At 38.9% G+C, this 19,375-nt stretch overlaps 1 protein-coding gene across 1 annotated transcript; it reads left to right on the plus strand.

The window, feature by feature from the left end:
• Positions 1-13,951: 13,951 nt before the first annotated feature.
• On the plus strand, positions 13,952-19,375 carry ppil1 (peptidylprolyl isomerase (cyclophilin)-like 1). Its single transcript, XM_061728514.1, has 4 exons — positions 13,952-14,090; positions 15,065-15,219; positions 18,876-18,944; positions 19,092-19,375. The coding sequence occupies exons 1-4, from the start codon at positions 14,035-14,037 to the stop codon at positions 19,310-19,312; spliced, it is 501 nt and encodes a 166-aa protein (XP_061584498.1). The 5' UTR covers positions 13,952-14,034; the 3' UTR covers positions 19,313-19,375.

Here is a 19,375-nt window from a genome sequence, read left to right on the forward strand (position 1 = left end):
ACACAAGTAATATTTATACAATTTTGTAGCACCCACCGGACACCCTTAGCTTTGCCACAATCTGAACCCTGTCCCCACAACGAGCAGCATCTTCAAGAAAAGATGCAGCCTGTTGCAGCCTGCCCTGACCTTGTTATCCTGGGGGGTTAGACAAAGTTCATAAGATGCCAAATGCAAGCCTCATGGCATGGGGGCCCAGGTGTTAAAGCAGGTGAACAAGCAGAGACCTTCACTTACCGAGAACGGATACTGACACAAGAGAAGAAATTGAACAGGGCCAGCTCTCCAGCTGCTTTAACACCATCTTAAAGTCTGTGCATAAATTAAGAATTCACTGAAAAGATTGTTTTTTTTAATTCACTTAAATTAGAAAGACTCTTCATATCAACTCATCTTACACAATGAACAATCAAAACTTACAGCAGAGGTGCTGGAGGATGCAAACCTACACATGACATAGCAAGAGTCCTGAAATCTATATTGGAAAAGGAAATGAGTCAAACCAATGAACATATTGATATGCGTATCGGTGAGAGTCACAATACCAAGACAGGGAGACCAAACTGGGGAAAACTGGAAACACCTGACATGAAAGAGAGATCCTGTAGCCTAAAGGTCACTGATATTAAAGATGATGACAAAACAGCCTGTGATGGGCTGCCCAGGTTGTTAATCACTTGTTGACAGCTGATATACCGTAGGTCTCCTGGCCCCTGGTGACCCTGAACAGAATGAAAGGGTTATAGAAAATGAATGAAGGGAAGACGTCATATGTGCATAACAAAATATAAATGTTGATGATCATGATGACCTCATTTCAAACTTACAGTGGCAAGGAATTGCAACACAATGCACAACACAATAAATAAATAAATAAATGAACAAAAAAAAGTATGCAGATAGACAAAATATGAAATATATTCAAAAAGAGTGCACCATGATGACATCAGAAGGAATCCTGAGCCAGTCACCCAATGAACACAATTTCAGGAACTCACTTAAGCTTTAAAATCCACTTGTACAGTTGTACAGATGCCCTGCAGTTGGTGATCTAATTATTATATAAATAACATTTAAATTGTTACATCTTACAACAAGATAACTGGTGTCATCCACTTCATCCTGTCAGTAGTGTTAATGTTCTGACTGGTGTAAAATTACAATCTCAATCAATTTCTCCCTGCCGGCGCTGTGGCTGGCTTACACCTATCATCAAAAGATCATACATCTGTCAAAAATAACCTGCGGTATCTTTAACGTCGCCCCAGGAATGAGCACAAATTATTTTCATAAATGTTCCTACTACAAACCCTGACACACGGTGTCGGCTTGTTGTGTTTTGCAAGATCCACATGTGTGTGTGTGTGTGTGTGTGTGTGTGTGTGTGTGTGTATGGGTTTCAACTTGTCTGTTGTATGTCTACGTTGCCCAACAGGCTTCTGGAAGCAGACTTCGGTAGTGCCGTCATGGTTCTGTTACTTAAGACCTTTAATTTGACATTATACCATACCTTCGGATCACCTGTTATACACCAGTACGGTGGCTTACATTTTAAGAACTCTAATTATTACGATTGATAACATATAGAAAGCTTTTTGGTTGTTGTAAAACTTTTTTGTTTTTGTTAATTCATCTTGTCCTGGCCCTTGGCACGGCCCAGTCAGTTACACCAGGGGTTCTTAACCTTTCTGACCTTGGGGCCCAATTTTTTCAGTACAGAGTGGCCCGAGGCCCGTTAAATATTAACACTGTATAGCAGCGAAGGTCCAGAACATCATAATAAATATATATATATATATATATGTATATATATATATATATATATGTATATATATATATATATATATGTATATATATATTCAAGTAGCCTCATAGTTGTATCAACATCTGCATCTGACTGTTATATTAAAAAAGTACATATTTGCCCATTAACATGTGTAACTTCAATTACACGTTTTTTTCTCTTAAAAATAAAATAAATAAATAAGATTTTATTTTATTTTTCAAATGCTATCTTATTTTATTTCTTTACCAGCAGTTTGAATTTCCCCTTTTCTTTGTTAATTGTCTCAACACATTTTTATAATAAATTAATATAAACACATCTTAGCAATTTAAAAGTTTTGCAGTTTTTCTTTCTTCCCCTTAATCTTATGCCCTCACTTTCTGTCGTTCAGTGAGAGAACTGAGCTCTAACTTCTCCTGTCAGGACTTTAAATCTGGGCTGGATGGTGTCAGGTTCTCATATGCATGTGGAGGTGCTCATTGATGAACCTGGAACGATATTTAGTTTTAATTATGTTCATTGTGGAGAAAGCTGCCTCACAGCTGTATCTGGACCCAATCATGGGCAGGATGTTTTAAGATGGTCAGCTTATTTTCTGTGACTTCAGTTCAGACTTGAGTGAAAATGTTTGATGAAAAACTTTGTGTTTTGTTTCAGTGGCTTTTTACTTTCGCACTTTGAACGCCACGGTCTCTGAACGTATGAGACACTGGTTTTGTCCCAGTGGGTAAACTGAACCAGGATGAATCTGTCCATTCTGGGTTGAACTTCCCTTTCCACCTGTTAGGCTTCTCATCTCTGTAAGAGTCAAGCTAATTACTTACTAAGTAACTTACTAAGTTTTATTTACATTAATAAGTTGTCAGGACTGCGCGTGTCGGATTTCATCCGAGCCTGATCATCTAAGACGGGCAGAACCCGCAGCTCTCTGGCCGCTGCAGCAGAGTCACTTTCCGATGCTTTTGCGAGCCCGAACAACAGTCCAGTCCAGCAGACACATCTACATGTACAATCCTTCAGCAGTAACGATGGAGCCCACCGCCCGAGCGGCACCGACCTCCCCGGCAGCGCGGACGAGTCGGGATAAATAATCACGCCGCGCTCGCTCGCTCTGGGCGCAGACCCAAGTAATCGATCCCTGATCCTGGCGGATCTAAACCTACTCTGTGCAAAATGAAGGATTTTCTCTATAAATACACACCATTTCTCTTACTATTACACCTAGAGCTAGCTGAGGGTCTTCTTCTCCTCATTTGGTTGGGAGTTGCTATGCAGTCCCGCGGCCCCCGCGGCCCACATGTACAAAACTGATTTCTTTTCGCGGCCCACTAGATGGCGCTCGCGGCCCAAGTGTGGGCCGCGGCCCTATGGTTAAGAATCACTGAGTTACACAATTGTGGAGCCGTTGAAGAAGCTTGCAAACAAACTCGTAAAAAGTTGTGAATGAGCTGAGGTCATCACGTGTACACCAGAGCAGTTCTGGTTCAAGAGGTCAAATTGTAAGACCTGAAGCAAATAATGCTGGAGAGTTACATCAGCAACATTATATATTACTACGGACTAGAAAGGGTTTCATAAAAGTGAGACTGTCGATGTGAACTTGATCTGATGATAAGTCAAATGCATTTCACTTTTAGCCTGTAGGGCAATGTTTTGATACTGGGTCATTTACTGCAACTTTTCTCATCTTCTGTGCTACTATATTATGATGTCTGATACTCTTGTAAGATCTGTGCAGAAAAACTGAGGCCATGTTAGGTTTAATGGCTGTGAAAGCACTCCCTGGTTTGCCAATGGACATAAGCTGAGCTCTCTTTGGCAGTCTCACAACTTCTCTCAGATGTTTTATAAGGCATTTGAAAGGCATGTCGTAATACACTTGTGAAATGAGCTGTAGGTTGATTTTGTTTTGCTGTCTTTTTGCGCATTATGCAGACTCCATTTCTGTCGAATGAGGTTGTCAAGTTTATACGAGGCACAAGTTACACCTAATCTGCACATCTTGTTAAAGACAGAATCATCTATTGAATCTTCTCCAAACCTAGATAGTGAAGAGTGATTGAAATGATCCACAGTTTTTATTTATAGCCAGTGTATCCCTCATACAAAGTTGCACAAATGAATGTCATAATTGTCACATAGGTACAATATACTGTAATACATAGGTGCACACGAATGTGTTCATATCTGCACATCTGTTGTAAAAAATGTATCCTAGGCATTGATCAAACATAGCCTAATTATCAAAAGTAGTTTCAATCCATCCATCTGTGTATCCGTGGTCGGTAGCCTAAGCAGGGAATCCCAGACTTCCATCTTCCAGCTCAACTGGGAGATCCCAAAGTGTTCCCAGGCCAGTCGAAAAACATGTGTTTCTGGTGTGTCCTGGGTCTTCCCCGGTGTTTCCGCAGTGGGATGTCCATGGTAAACCTCACCAGCGAGGCGTCCAGGGGACCTCCACACCAGATTCCCGAGTCACTTTCTCTGGCTCTCGTCAATGCTGAGGAGCCATACTCTTTCGCTGCATAAATCTGGCCCTTTTTAAAAAAATGTTTCATTAAATGTTTGAACCGCTTCACGCTGTCGAAGTTTGCAGGACTTCTCTGTATTGCTTAAGTTATTACCAGCCTTTTCACTTTTTGTCTTCCTTCCACATGAAACATTTGTTGATGATCTCTGTGCTGAGGATGACATTTGGTTTTTGTAGTATACGTTACAATTAAAAAATAAAGATGTACAGACACGTGTTCCTGTTAGATAAAGGTTCAGATTGTTTAGCAAAGCATTTATATATTCAAGACATTTTAGAAAACCACTCTGCTATTTGAGAAAAAAATGTTTTTTACCGTGTAGCCCAATATTGCGCCAGTACAACTCTAGTTTGTCATGTATAATATAATTATTTTTGTTCAGGCATGACAACCACTTTTGAACACGTTTAACATCTGTTACATGTTGAAAGAGGTGGATTTCAGTAAGAAAAAGTTGATGTTTATTCCAGCAACAGTTGTCCATAATGCAAAATACATTTAAAATAAATTTCCATGGTAGCTTCATCTTCAACTGATCAACCAAATACAACAGGAAACGTGATTGAACAAAGAGTAGAACAAGTTGAGTTTTTGCAGCTGTGGATCATCAGAGTGTCACCTTGCTGTTGTCCAGACTTTGGCTTATGTATTTTCACACTCTTAAACAGCTGCTTCCTAAAATTGCTGTCATAGTATGCTGTGTAAATAATCTTTGAATTATACTGTCTTGCTGTTTGACTTAGAATTTTTATTATTATTTTTATTATTATTAGTAGTAGTACTAGTAGTAGTATTAGAATCATTAATATTATAATCATTAATGATAGCTAGATATGCTTAATTTTGACTTTTCGGTCCATGTCAACTTTAAAAATGATATTTAAAAAAAAAAGAAAAATCCGTTACAGCTCATAAATCTACAAGAATTATATAGAGGACTTTGCCAGTGTTTCCAGGAACAGGAATAATATCTTGTGTCAGCCTGCCAGATCACTTGAGACTTAATTATCTTTATGCTTCTGCTGTACTTTTTCTGTTAAATTACAAACTAACCTTTATTTAAAAAAAAAAAAATTTAACAAATAAATAAATGGATAAAGAAGTCTTAAAAATTTCAAATATATGAACTAGAAATAGTACAAACCTAAAAGCAGTAAAATAGTTGTTGTATGCTGTGGTTGCGCGTGCATTCACACACCAAATACAGATTTTACCTTTTGAAAGGCTGACTTTCAAATTGAAGGTTCATACAGTGAATTGGACATGAATGAAAATACAAATTTAAAAAAAGAAGACATTAAAAAACTATTTTAGGGTTTGATTTTGTTTATTTGGATAAAAAACATTGGGGAGAGTAAGACAGTAAAAAAGCTCATTTGAAATACACTGATTAGCCAGTAAGAAATGTAAATCCTCTCAGTACAGGACATTTCTGTTCTGTTCTGTTGGGGAACTCTGCACTCCGATATTTGATTTGATAAATTGATAATGAATAATATAATAAATATAGTAAATGAATAATACAGTTATTTACAAGATAGTCAATACTCTAGGCCTGTATGTTCAACAGTTTTTAATAAATGGAAAAACTTTTACTTCACAAATAACATTTAGACATTCATGAACTAATTAAAAGTTTTTTTCAGAATAAAATGTAAGTTTGATAAGAGAAGCCACACAATGAAATTAAATTAACAGGTTTCAGGATGACATGGTTTAATTGTTAAAATGGAGGAATTTCTTTTCTTTTTTTGTTTCAACAATTGTTTGTCTGACTTATGTTGCCACCATTTCTGTGAGAAAAAATAAAAGAAACAGGTGAGATAAAAGTTTTTCTTAGTTTTTCTTTTTAAAAGGTGTAACAGGAAATTTGAAGGAACTAGAAGAGACTTAAGTTACTCACCCAAATGTTTTGAGACATACATTTCCTTAAATTCACAAAGGATGGTCAGCCTGTTATGCTTATTCATGGCATAAGCAAAAAAAAAAAAGGGAGGAGGTATGGCTGAGAAATTGAATAACAAAGAAATAAGAACAGCTTAAGAAAGTGAATGAAATGTACGTGTACCTGTAGATGAAGACTTGCAAAATATCCTACAACATTGGGTGATAGTCGTAGTAGTTCCACAACACAATCAAAGAGAAGACAGACAAATCCATTCTAAATCTGTTGCTTTAACATCCATCCATCCATAAGTCTGCCAAGGCGAGACAGAATGCACGCTCAGTCTCACATGCGACTTGAAAACAGATGATTTAAAGCAAGCTCTTAACCTTCCATGCATGACTTTTGATTGCGGGAGAAAAAAAAAACTCCTGCAGAAAAGCTGCAGCTGACAAGCACATTTGAACTTTGAACCTTCTCACATGAGGTTTGGGCTCACATCAGGGGATAGGACAAGCTGTCAGTCCAAGACAGAGCTCCCTTAACATCTTTAAAACATGAGAAATGAAAGAGTATTATATATAAAAAAAAACAATAGATGTATTTGTTTATAAAATGGTGTGGTCCTGGGTTAAACGTAAATAAGAAAAGCGGACAATCATTCGCAAATAATTAAACTACACTTCGAATTGAATTGAACAGAATCCTAAAACCAAATAAAAAGCGGATTTTGATTTTGATGCCATAAACTAACTTTTAAAATTCTCTGTAGCCTAATTAATTGTAGTATTTTATTGACCCCTACGTCTTTTTTACAACACATTTAAAAGTAGCAAATATCCATCCATCCATTTTCTATACCCAGTTAATCTGGTACAGGGTCACGGGGCAAAGGAGGAAGTAAAAACAAGAAAAATTGCTTTTTCAACAACTGGTATCTAACAATAATAAACAGGCTACAAGAAAAACTAACATAATCACATTAAGTAAAAACTGTTGTTGGAGTAATAAATGATTGAATAATTACACTAATTAAAGCGGCAAGCAGCGATGAACGGGCCCTCGCACCCTTGTGCACGTTCAGGCTGCAGTGGAAGCACTTGTATGACTTGCATGTAGATGTCTTCAGGCCTGGACATTTAGCGGATGACACCACCCACAACTCTATATCAAACCCTTCAAAAGTCATGGCAGAAAGTAGGAACTATCAGATATCGACCAATCAGATGAAGGGGCGGGGCTAATTTGCAGCAATTATGTTCAAGGACTCAAAACCGAGTCCGATGACACCACCCACGAGTCTTTATGTCAAACCATTCAAAAGTTATTGAGGAAAATCTGAAGTATCACATATCGACCAATCAGAAGAAGTGACGGGGCTAATTTGCACCAATTAAGGTGAAGGAGTCAAAACCGAGTCCGATGACACCACCCACGACTCTGTATTTCATACCATTTAAAAGTTATGGCAGAAAATAGGATCTATCAAATATGGACCAATCAGATGATGGGGGGGCGCGCTTTTTGGCGTCTAGCGTCGCCATGGTAACGCTTTTGACTGAGAAAAGTAATGCGCGTCGTCGCAGGATGGAGACGCACATTTTGATGTATAACACACCTGGGTGCACGTTACGGTTCGGGCGAAGAAGCGGCTGAAGAAATGGCATAAATTTCACCAAAATGACACGATTAATTCAAAATGGCCGACTTCCTGTTCGGTTTCGGCTATGGCGCCAAGAGATTTTCTTTAAGTTGTGACATGATACAGGTGTGTACCGATTTTCGTGCATGTACGTCAAACCGTATTGTGGGGCTTGAGGCACAAAGTTTTCTAGGGGGCCCTGTTGAGCCATTAGGCCACGCCCATTAATGCAAACCATTAAATATCCAATTTTTCGCCAGGCCTGGCTTGCGTGCAAAATTTGGTGACTTTTGGGGCACGTTTAGGGGGGCAAAAAATCCCTCCTTTCGTCAGAAGGAAAAGAATAAAAAATTCCTACAGATACAATAGGGCCTTCGCACTGTAAGTGCTCGGGCCCTAATAAAACTGAAACAGAAATACATAAAAAAGAAAGCATATTTTGTCCTTTTAGATTTATAATGTATTAATTATCATATAACATTCTGTGATTAGCCATTACAAAGATATTTTCAGAGAAATTGACTGATAAAACGTACTGTATAATTAAAATTCAGTGCACAAATACTTTATTTATCCTCAAAGGGCAGCATGGTGGCTTAGTGGTCAGAACTATTTCCTCACAGTAAGAAGGATCCTTACTTCCACCAGGAGTCTTTCTGTGGAGTTAGCACCCCATGTTCTCATGGGTACTAAGGGATCTTCCCAGAGCACTAAAGCTCTGGGAAGGTATGTCTATTCTATTCATGTAAAATACATGTAATATATCTCTTTTTACCCAAATATACTTAGTTTTATTGGCATTCGACCGAGATCTTCACACTGTTTCTATGGCACCTTTTTACCCCTTGCAGGCCTTTAGTTGATGTAAAAGCTGCATTGTGTCATGAATGGTTTTGTTCGAGATACAACTTTGTGCTTTAAATTCTTTAACCAACATCATCTCCAAGTCCACCCCATTTATGATTAGAGGCAACTTTTCATTGGCGGGTGTATAACTACTACTAGGTCGTCCTCAGACGAGCCGTCCATCGTTGTCTCCAGTCATCCCGATTCTCCATACAACTTTCCAGTTCGCTGGTACTCTGGGCCCCGGCATCCTTCTTGAGTATGTCCACATATGTTGGTGTAGGACGTCCTCTTGACCGGCGCCCGTGTGTTGGCTCCCACAGCACCAGCTTGCTGGCTGACAGTTCTTTGTGTCTTTGGCAGTGCCCTGCAAGTCTCATTCTCCTTACAGCAACCTTTTCGCTTACCCTTGGCATTCCTTCATATAGGACTTGGTTGGTTACATGTGCCCTCTTGCTGATGTTTAGCACTGCACGCAACATCCTGGTGTAGCACCCGTCCAGGGATTTCACTAGGGTTGGTTTGAGGGTCCAGCATTCACTGCCATAGAGGAGAACAGACTCTACTGTCGCGAAGAAGAAGCTGAGTCTGATTTGGCGGGGGAGGTTGGAGTTCCATACACTGGTCATCCCGTTCAGGGCCCTCCATGCAAGTGCCTTCCTCACTTTTAGATCTTGCTCAGTTGAGTTGACCCACGAACCCAGGTATTTGAAGTCATCAACTTCTTTCAGCACAGTGCCTGCTGCTGTAGTCAGAGGTTGATGTTCTGGTGGAATGTTGTAGGTGATGACCTCAGTATAACACTGTATAACACTTTATACACAATATTTTTATTCTGTAGTTTCTTTCCAAAAGGACTATTTAAACCAAAGAAATTAAATATTTTGACATCCAATCTTTTTTTTATTTAATACTTACTTACTTTTTATTTATTACATTTTGTGATTTTCATCACAACCTCCCTCAATTATTTCAAATGGAATAATACTATGAAATTTCTCAATTCTTGGCATGTTTTATTATTTCTTGTGTCATGAATATTTGCAGCACCTTTGTTGTAAAAGAATATTTCCCTATGTGACTTGAGATAAGTTTGGTGTAGTGAACTGCTGGGTTACTGTGCTTTATCATCATAGCTATAGTACAGTACTTCCTGTAAAACTCTGCTGCCTTGCAGATTAAAGCCGAGGGGGGAGGTAACTAACAAGAGTACTTAGCGAGAGTACTTCAACTACTCTTCAGCAGAACTAATGCCTGACTCCACGCTAAAAGAAGATCAAGTTAAGGCAGTTTTTATTTTATTTTATTTTATTTTATAGGGATTATTGATTTACACAGAAGACATGCTGCCAATGTTATCCGCATTCTATTGAACAACTGAGAGCAGTCAGAGTCCAACTCATCACCAGAAGGTTTAGTTCACTCATCAGATCGGAGGCTGAAACAAAAGTAGGATAAAAAAAATCATGCACTGCTACACTGTGTGGTAGTATGTGTGTGTGTGTGTGTGTGTGTGTGTGTGTGTGTGTGTGTGTGTGTGTGTGTGTGTGTGTGTGTGTGTGTGTGTATATAATATATATATATATATATATATATATATAATGTGTATATATATATATATATATATATATATATATATATATATATATATATATATATATATAATGTGTATATATATATATATATGATTTTATACCGATATATGAATATTAAATATACAAGCAGAATAACTGTTTAACGAGCTTCTTCCCTCCAACACCACCGGGGTTTGACCTGCAGAGTGCAGTAATGTTCTTCATACATGCAGAAGAAGCTACCAAAAAACCATAGAAGAAGTATCTACTTCCGGGACGATTTGAATGCATTTTCTGCAGGCCCCCAGTCTCGCGCTCAGCAGGCACGCCGATTTTTTCCAGTGGCCAGCCGCGGTACTGCAACAAAAAATCCCATGGGGCCCAGAAAGCTTTTTTCCCATAGACCGCAATAGTAAAAGAGAAGCCTCTAAAACTGTTCACAGGACACCTCCAGCTGTAATCACCACCAATTACTAATCTTTGTATTCTATATTTTTAAGTCATGGACTTTATATCCGTCAAAAATGTTTTATAACGGCCAGAAAAGTCAAAGAAAAGTCTCTTTCTGGGCGTGACGTCACGGCTGTGCCGTGCACTCGCAAAGCGCGGTCGTGTGTGTCTCGGGAACGAGGATGGCTGAAACTAAGCCGTTCGGCGGAATAATCACTCAGAAACACATTGCATTGCCAATTTGCACCAAACAGAAATGTTTAATAGCAAGAATAATAATGGTTTGTCATTCTTGTACTTAAACATTTCCGTTGTAGCCAACGGTGTATGGTTTGTGAAAATAAGATATCAGGCAGGAATAACACAAGTCTAAGACCCTGTCCACACGTAGCCGGGTATTTTTAAAAACGAATATTTCCCCCCCTCCGTTTATAAAAACATTTGCATCCACACATAACCGAAGATCTGCGTTTTCGACCACATTCATAAGCATTCTAATCAATGTTCCCTCTAAACTGCGCGCATAGTTTCACTGCCCGCATATTCTCAGCGCACAAGAAAGTCTATCCAGCGCAGTGCTTTAAGTGGGCTGGTACGCGCCGGTACGGAGTACCCCCACTTCTCATTATTAGCCTCTGGCGTACCGGGACCTTTTACGCCGTACCGGGACTTCTCATGAACTCAGTTCTCTGTTCTCTCCTTGTGATTTGACTACAGTGGCGTCGCAACGCGACTGGCCCTCGTGAGACGTTCACTCGCAAAGCCTGATTTATGGTTCCGCGCTAAAGGACGCAAGGACCACGCCGTAGGAAACGCTGCGACGCGCAACATACGTGCAAGTCGCCGCGTACCCTACGGCGTAGGCTCTGCGTTGGTGTAACGCGGAACCATAAATCAGTTTACGGACGTCCCGCGAGTCGAGAGGAGGAGAAGTGTTGAAGGATTTGGGGAATACAAGGAGCTGTGGGGATCCCGGACACGAGAAAGTCTGAAGCCTCTGCTAAAAGCTGTCCATACCGCTGTGTATACCAGCAGTACTGGAGTTGAGGGGGGATGAGGGGGGGTGGCATCCCCTCCTGAAATAAAAACGGTCCAAATCATCCCCCCCTGAAATAAAAACGGTCCAAATCATCCCCCCCGAAATAAAAACGGTCCAAATCATCCCCCCCTGAAATAAAAACGGTCCAAATCATCCCCCCTGAAATAAAAACGGTCCAAATCATCCCCCCTGAAATAAAAACGGTCCAAATCATCCCCCCTGAAATAAAAACGGTCCAAATCATCCCCCCCGAAATAAAAACGGTCCAAATCATCCCCCCCTGAAATAAAAACGGTCCAAATCATCCCCCCCTGAAATAAAAACGGTCCAAATCATCCCCCCTGTAAAACTGCCATCCCCCCTTTCCATCCCTTATGTCATTTCATCAATGAATGTGGTTTTACTGCTATTTCAACATTTACAGTCATCACCAGAAAAATAACACCAGAAAAATAACTTATTTGACAATTTTCACCTGTTTTAAGTAAATTTTCACTTGAAATAAGTAGAAAAATCTGCCAGTGGAACAAGATTTATCTTCTTATTACAAGAAAAAAAATATTGTTCCACTGGCAGATTTTTCTACTTATTTCAAGTGAAAATTGACTTGAAACAAGTGAAAATGGTCAATTAAAACAAAATTTTGTCGACATTTCAACTTTTTTCATAAAATCTTTGACTTTTTTTTCTGAAAATTTCAACTTTTCCCTGGACATTTTGACTTTTTTTCTCTAAATTTTGACTTTTTTCTCAAAATTTCAACTTTTTTTCTCGACATTTCAATTTTTTTTCTCAAAATTTCGAGAAAAAAGTCGAAATTTTCACCTGTTTCAAGTAGATTTTCACCTAAAATAAGTAGAAAAATCTGCCAGTGGAACAAGACTTTTTTGCTTGTAATGAGAAGATAAATCTTGTTCCACTGGCAGATTTTTCTACTAATTTCAAGTGAAAATTTACTTGAAACAGGTGAAGATTGTTGTTTTTTCCAGTGATGAGTCTTGTTTTAAGTGTAATGAGATACTTAAAAATAAAGCGTGCATATCTGATGTTGCTCACAGTCGTCCTGAGTTTGCTCAGGGAGCTTGTGTGTACGCCCAGATACATGACAGATTAGAGGGAACATTGATTCTAATGATCCTGTAGATCATCTGCGGCTCCGCGGAGGCGCAGGTGTGGGTGTTTCCACTGAGATCCTCCTGCACACACACACCTAACGCACTTCAAATATGTATTCTTCTGTTGCTCTTTCATTTGGAGGCAGCGCCCTGCACGGGACTAAATGAGGGTCAATATTAACAAAATGAGCTTGTGGCGTGAGATCCCCACCTCACAATAAAACTGACCTCCATCAGGTTTGAGCAGCAGGGAGAGAGATGTGTCGTAGTTGTTGCGACGGTGCCGTGGAGTTTTAGATGTCATGTGTTTAACATCATCTTAACCCTTAATCCTCAATTTATTTTATGACAGTGCTCCCGGGGAAGCTGCACCTCCGCAGCTCCGCGGGCACTGCGAAGCCGGGCAGTGCCCGCAGGGCAGTGGGCAGTGGGCAGTCCGCGGCTCCGCGGCTCCTACGCCGTAGGGTGCGCGGAGCCGCGGAGCCTACGGCGTAGCCTCTGTGTAACGCAGTAAATTAACCACATTTAAACATAATATTTGACATATTTAAACATAATACTTGACAAAACTTGTAATACAAAAAATATTTGTCTTAATGTAAGTAATAAACTTGGGAAGTTTCATGGTGATACCTGCTATTTACATTTTTACCCTATTTTAGCCTATTAACCTGGGGTGTCTCATCTTAAATAAAAATGACTCGTTTTATCTTTAATTAAAAAAAACACACAAATGAACCATGTATAGTCTATAACCATGACTTTGAGAACAGCATCGGTTGATTTGCCCTATAAATCCCTAATTTCATTGTGTACATCTATCATTACCGGTCTGAAGGACTCATGAGCGCGCAGCGCTTGTCCAGAGCGCGCAGCGCTCGTTCACATTGCCCCGGGGCATGATGGGAGGCCCCAGAGCATCATGGGAGGTGACTCAACTGCGCATGCTCTATGGGCCCGTGTACCAGGAAGTAAACCAGGAAGTCAGAAATTTTTTCGGCGGATGCGCTGGGTGAGCAAACTCCATTGAAATGAATGGGCGGCCATTTTCGATCCGGTATCCAGTTATATAATACATCCATGATTTTCTGCGGAGAAAAGTCGCGTGTTTCCTTGTCAAAATCAATTTGTTTTAGTTGCTGTGAACGTTTCCGTTTAGCCTGATAATGTCCGGGATCCCTCCAGACACATGGCAGCCACCCACTGTAGCTTTGGACACGACGTAAGTTCTCAATAAAAAATAACATTAGAGGCAAAGTCTGCTAGCTCTCAGCTAAGTGATGGGAGCCGGCTAGGGGGGTATAAACAGTACTCGAGTAGTAAAAAAAAAAATCAGGGGGGATGGTGGATTTTATCATATAGGGACAGATAATTTGTGCTGATTACAAATAATATAATATATTACAAATAATAGCAGTGACCAAAACACCTGCAGAAATACTGCAGGAATGACATAGCAGCAGTTAAATGCAGCCTTCTGTAAGCTTGAAATATCCACTGGGCTTACATCAAATACATCAAAACACAAAAATAAAAAACAGTTTTATGAACTTATCAATATGACTCTGTCCTTCACAGGATAAGTAAAATGGATCACTGCAAAAACTCAAAATCTTAACAAGAATATTTGTCTTGTTTCTAGTTAAAATGTCTCATTTTAGTAAAAAAATCTTATTACACTTAAAACAAGACTCATCACTTGAAAAAAACTACAATTTTCACCGGTTTCAAGTAGATTTTCACTTGAAATAAGCAGTAAAAATCTGCCAGTGGAACAAGATTTGTTTGCTTGTAGGATAAATCCCACTAGCAGATTGTCCTACTTATTTCAAGTGAAAATTTACTTGAAACAGGTGAAAATTGTCATAATAGTTATTTTTCTGGTGATGACTCTAAATGTTGAAATAGCAGTAAAACCACATTCATTGATGAAATGACATAGGGAATGGAAAGGGGATGGCAGTTTTACAGGGGGGATGATTTTGACCGTTTTTATTGCAGGGGGGGATGCCATCGCCCCTCATCCCCCCTCAACTCGAGTACTGGGTATAAATAAATGTGATGAAACCAATAATATAGAAATGTTATTGGTTTTATATTTTCTTTTTAACTTGCAACGAATAAGTAAATCACTTCACCTTTGATACTTACCATAAAAGCCCAAGTGGACCCCGTGTTCTGTGTTATTTATTCCAGGATGGGGACAATAGTGTTGGAGCTCTACTGGAATCATGCACCGACAACCTGCAAGAACTTCGCAGAGCTCGCCAGAAGAGGTTACTACAATGATACCAAGTTTCACAGGATAATCAAAGATTTCATGGTGCAAGGTGGAGATCCTACGGGAACAGGTGGGTTTATTTCCTTATATGATACAGGTATACATGCCATGTATAATCAATGTTGCTACAACTATGAATGACACCTTTTTTCCCCTACAATCACAACACAAGGTTTGCTTTATCCTCATTAGAATTGCATTGACTTCTATTCCCTTTGAACAGTCCAACCCAAACCCAGTATCTAACCTGAACCATTACATTTATGATTGACTCCAACCTTGGTCTAATCTCGATTCCCACCTTAGCTCAAACTCTTACCTGGATCTCAGAAATGATGGTCTGCCATATAGGACAGGGCTTTGGTACTCATTAGTCCCAACAAGGTTATTGCACTGCAACACTTATCCATATTGTTTTACTTTAAAGTGCCACCACTCAAAAAAAAAAAAACAGGCTTTATTTTTTTCCCCCTTAACTTCCACCTACTCCTTGGTTGTACATACCAACTCGTGTAATCGGCTCATCTTCTTTTGTGCTCAAGCTTTTCTTTGCTTTTAAAAAGATGAGGCTGCAAAATGATAGATAAGCATTTAAGTGTATAACACAAATGTTACAGTCATAGTTATTTATAGTTGAATCTGACCTTAAACTATGTTCAGAATCAAATATGTTTTAAATAGTATGATTACACCATCTGCTGATGTAAATTAGTACGTGCAATATAACTTGGCTGTTGAAGTTGTAAATGTCTGACTGTTAAAATACATTCTGGTCTACTTAGATATATCTAACCATGTACCAGTTATTTTCTATCTGTCTGTCTGTGCCTATAACATGTGTGTTCATGTGTGTGCTGCAGTGCAGTTGGGGTGGCATGCCACATGTGTCACATGGCATGGTAGTAAATACTGCAGCGGTTATAAACTGCTGCAGTAAATATAAGCTACTGCAGTGAATGTGGTGTCAAACACAGTCACACACCTTTAATATCAAAGAAATGTCAGGTCCTGAACCGAATTTGCCCCTTTTCTTATCTGAATACATGCATTAAACGTATTAATTTTACTTACTTTACTTATATTTACTATGTATATATATATATATATATATATATATATATATATATATATATATATAAGTAAAATTAAACGTATTAATTTTACTTATATATATATATATATATATATATATATATATGAGTAAAATTAATACGTTTAATATTTAATATATATATATGTATCTATCTCCGGAGTCGTTGTGGTGTAAAGTAATGACACTCAACTCCAGATTTTACTGTTACAAACTATTTATTGAATGACCTGTTGAAAATGGCGTTTTCAAGGTTGGATGTTAATCTAAAACCTAATTAAATAAAACAATAAAATAAATAAAAACATTAATAATTCCTTGACTTAGAATCAGTGGCAAAGTTTGCACCCAGGCTCATTGGAACATCAGAACCTTGGATTTTTCTGGAGTTTTTTGTAAAAGAGCTCTGAGGCTCGGTTGTATGGAAATTCTTCAACAGGTGGCCCGTTGATGCTCAGCAGCATAAAACTGCAAGGTGATCCCCCTGCAACCTTTTTCTCAAGTCAGTCTTCACCTACAAATAGAAACAGCAATAACATTGTTTCTCTTCGTGTATGATATATTATTAAATGTCTTATCCTATTCATTGTTGAAAAGTCACTCACAGTTCACAGCTTAATGCCATCAATTAGTTTACTCAAGTTGCGGTCACTGACTTGGCATTGGGCCCAAGTAACTTAAGCTGCCGATGTAATGCGTAACGTTAGCTGACCATCAATATTTCTCGAGAGTAACGTCCTTTCCAACGTCCTCACACTTTGTTTCTCTTCTCCTTCTCAATCACTCACCCACCTTCTCTTTACAGTTTAAGTTCATTATCTTTAGCTAAAGTTATTGCAGGCTCAATGGCGAACTAAATTAATTTAAAAAATGTGAAAACTTTGGGTATCTTCATCACAAAAAACACACATCTGGATGTTCCTGGAAACATATTTGATAGGGATACCTTCACTTCAGGGAAAACCTGTAGGCTTTTCTTCACAACATTATTAATGCTGGCAAGTGCTGCAAATGTACATAGCAAATCAGGAAAAAGACAGTGGGAAATATTGTTCTCAGAAGTTCATAACCTTATATTTAATAACCACATCCTCTCTGGCACTACATTTAAATAGCAGATATGCAATATATGACTCTAAATGTAATGTGATTGAGTGCTCTGAGCTCCTGTCACACCATACATGTTTTATTCCTGTCTCTGGTTCTGTTTTTACACCCAACACTGATAGCTTCAGGACATTCTATCCTTTGTATAACATATTTCTGTGACTTGTGGTGCAACATTGATTTGTGAAGCAGTAGGGCCAGGGGTTTTGACAGCTCAGCAAGTGCGGCTCAAATGAAAGACCTTTTATGTCTTGCAGTCAGGCATTGAGGTCTAGACACTAATGGTCTTAAGTGGATAGAAATTCCACCTCACACTGTGCTCACTTCCCTTGCTACAATGTCAATGTTCATAACTACTATGCCCACACTTCTTATTTTTATTTTTTCCTCTTCAAGTAGTATTTTTGTATTTGTCAGTGTATTAACTTTTTAATACAGCTGTCATTTGTCCACACAAATCCACACATAAAAGCCGTTTCACATTGGAGGATACCCTGCGTTTAATGCGCGGATCTAGTGTGTCACCTGTCCTTTTTACATTGCACATGCACATGCACATGCAGGTTGCGTGTCGAGCTGATCTCACGACCTCCGAGGGTAGTCTTAACTGTGGGCAGAGGGATTTGTTGATCACGTAACCTGAGTGCTAAACTTAAACTTAAACTTTATTTATTTGTATAGCACCAAATCATACAATATAAAATGCAACACATGGTGCTTTACATGCAGAATAAAATAACAATAAAAAACACAGTTTAAAACATTCCATACGACCCCACCCCCCACGCGTACACACACACTCACTCACACACACTCATATACATGTGCACACACTCACACGCCCACACACACACACACACACACACACACACACACACACACACACAGTAAGTGGACTGGTTAAGGTTACTAAATGGTGGGATAAACACCTGGTTTCCTGCCAGGCCCTGGAGTTGAACCAAGTACCGTTTTGCTCCTAGGCACACTGCTAACCACGAAGCCACCACGCTGCCTTACAGCTACTAATTAATTATTTATAAACAAAATTCAAATAAATCTCTGAGCTCCATCTGTCTCTCTCTCTCTCTCTGGTTGATATCAATTAAGAGATCATTTTTTTCTCTGATAGTTCTCCAAAATAAATAACATAACCCTGATGTATTTTCAGGTGTGAAGCAGCAGCAGCTTTATCCGTTTAGAAATGCTACCATGCACAGTCAAGGTGTATTACGATGTAAATGTCTATGGTAGTTTTGCAATAACTATTATTAGTACTCAGATTTTAGGTCAAAATGCTTGTAGCTGTGTATAGTTTTTCATCATGAGCTCGGGATATTTCGTTATTTCTATCTATCACACAAGTATGCATGACATAAGATGTTGATATGATCAAATTCTTTGTTAAAGTCGTCTTCATTTTTAATTTAATATGTAACATCTTCTGACTGGCATATCATCAGTCTCCTGTGTAAAATAGATGCTGAACACTGTCGGAGCATAAAAAACATTTGTGATCCCTGTTCTAATAGGTAGAGGTGGCGCATCCATATATGGCAAACAGTTTGAAGATGAGCTGCACCCAGAGCTGAAATTCACAGGTAACTGAAAATGTATTCATAGTTATATTTTTATTTACACACCCAGGAGTTGTTTCTTGCTTGAAGCTTGAGTACAGTGTTGGTGAAAAACATGTGGATGATACTTGGTTGTGTTGGATTTAACAGTCAGAATTACGTTTGTTGTAGGAGCTGGAATTCTGGCGATGGCCAATGCAGGACCAGACACCAACGGAAGTCAATTCTTCCTCACTCTTGGACCCACTCAGTGGTTAGATGGAAAGCACACTATTTTTGGAAGAGTGTACCAGGGGATGGGAGTGCTGAACCGTGTTGGGATGGTGGAGACAAACAGTCAAGATCGCCCCGCTGATGATGTCAAAATTCTCAGAGCCAATGTACCTAATTAAATGTTGTTGTTTTTTTAAATTGCATATATACTTTTTTTAATCTAATAAAACAAATGTCAAGTA

This window comes from Cololabis saira, chromosome 8 (genome assembly GCF_033807715.1).
Source record: "Cololabis saira isolate AMF1-May2022 chromosome 8, fColSai1.1, whole genome shotgun sequence".
NCBI classification, from domain to species: domain Eukaryota; kingdom Metazoa; phylum Chordata; class Actinopteri; order Beloniformes; family Belonidae; genus Cololabis; species Cololabis saira.

What these genes read in the sequence shown, in the direction of transcription:
- ppil1 (XM_061728514.1), top strand. Translation starts at nt 14,035, where the DNA reads ATGTCCGGGATCCCTCCAGACACATGGCAGCCACCCACTGTAGCTTTG. An exon ending in TGGAGATCCTACGGGAACAG is followed by an intron (nt 15,220 to 18,875) that starts GTGGGTTTATTT and finishes CTGTTCTAATAG; the next exon opens with GTAGAGGTGGCGCATCCATA. An exon ending in CCCAGAGCTGAAATTCACAG is followed by an intron (nt 18,945 to 19,091) that starts GTAACTGAAAAT and finishes CGTTTGTTGTAG; the next exon opens with GAGCTGGAATTCTGGCGATG.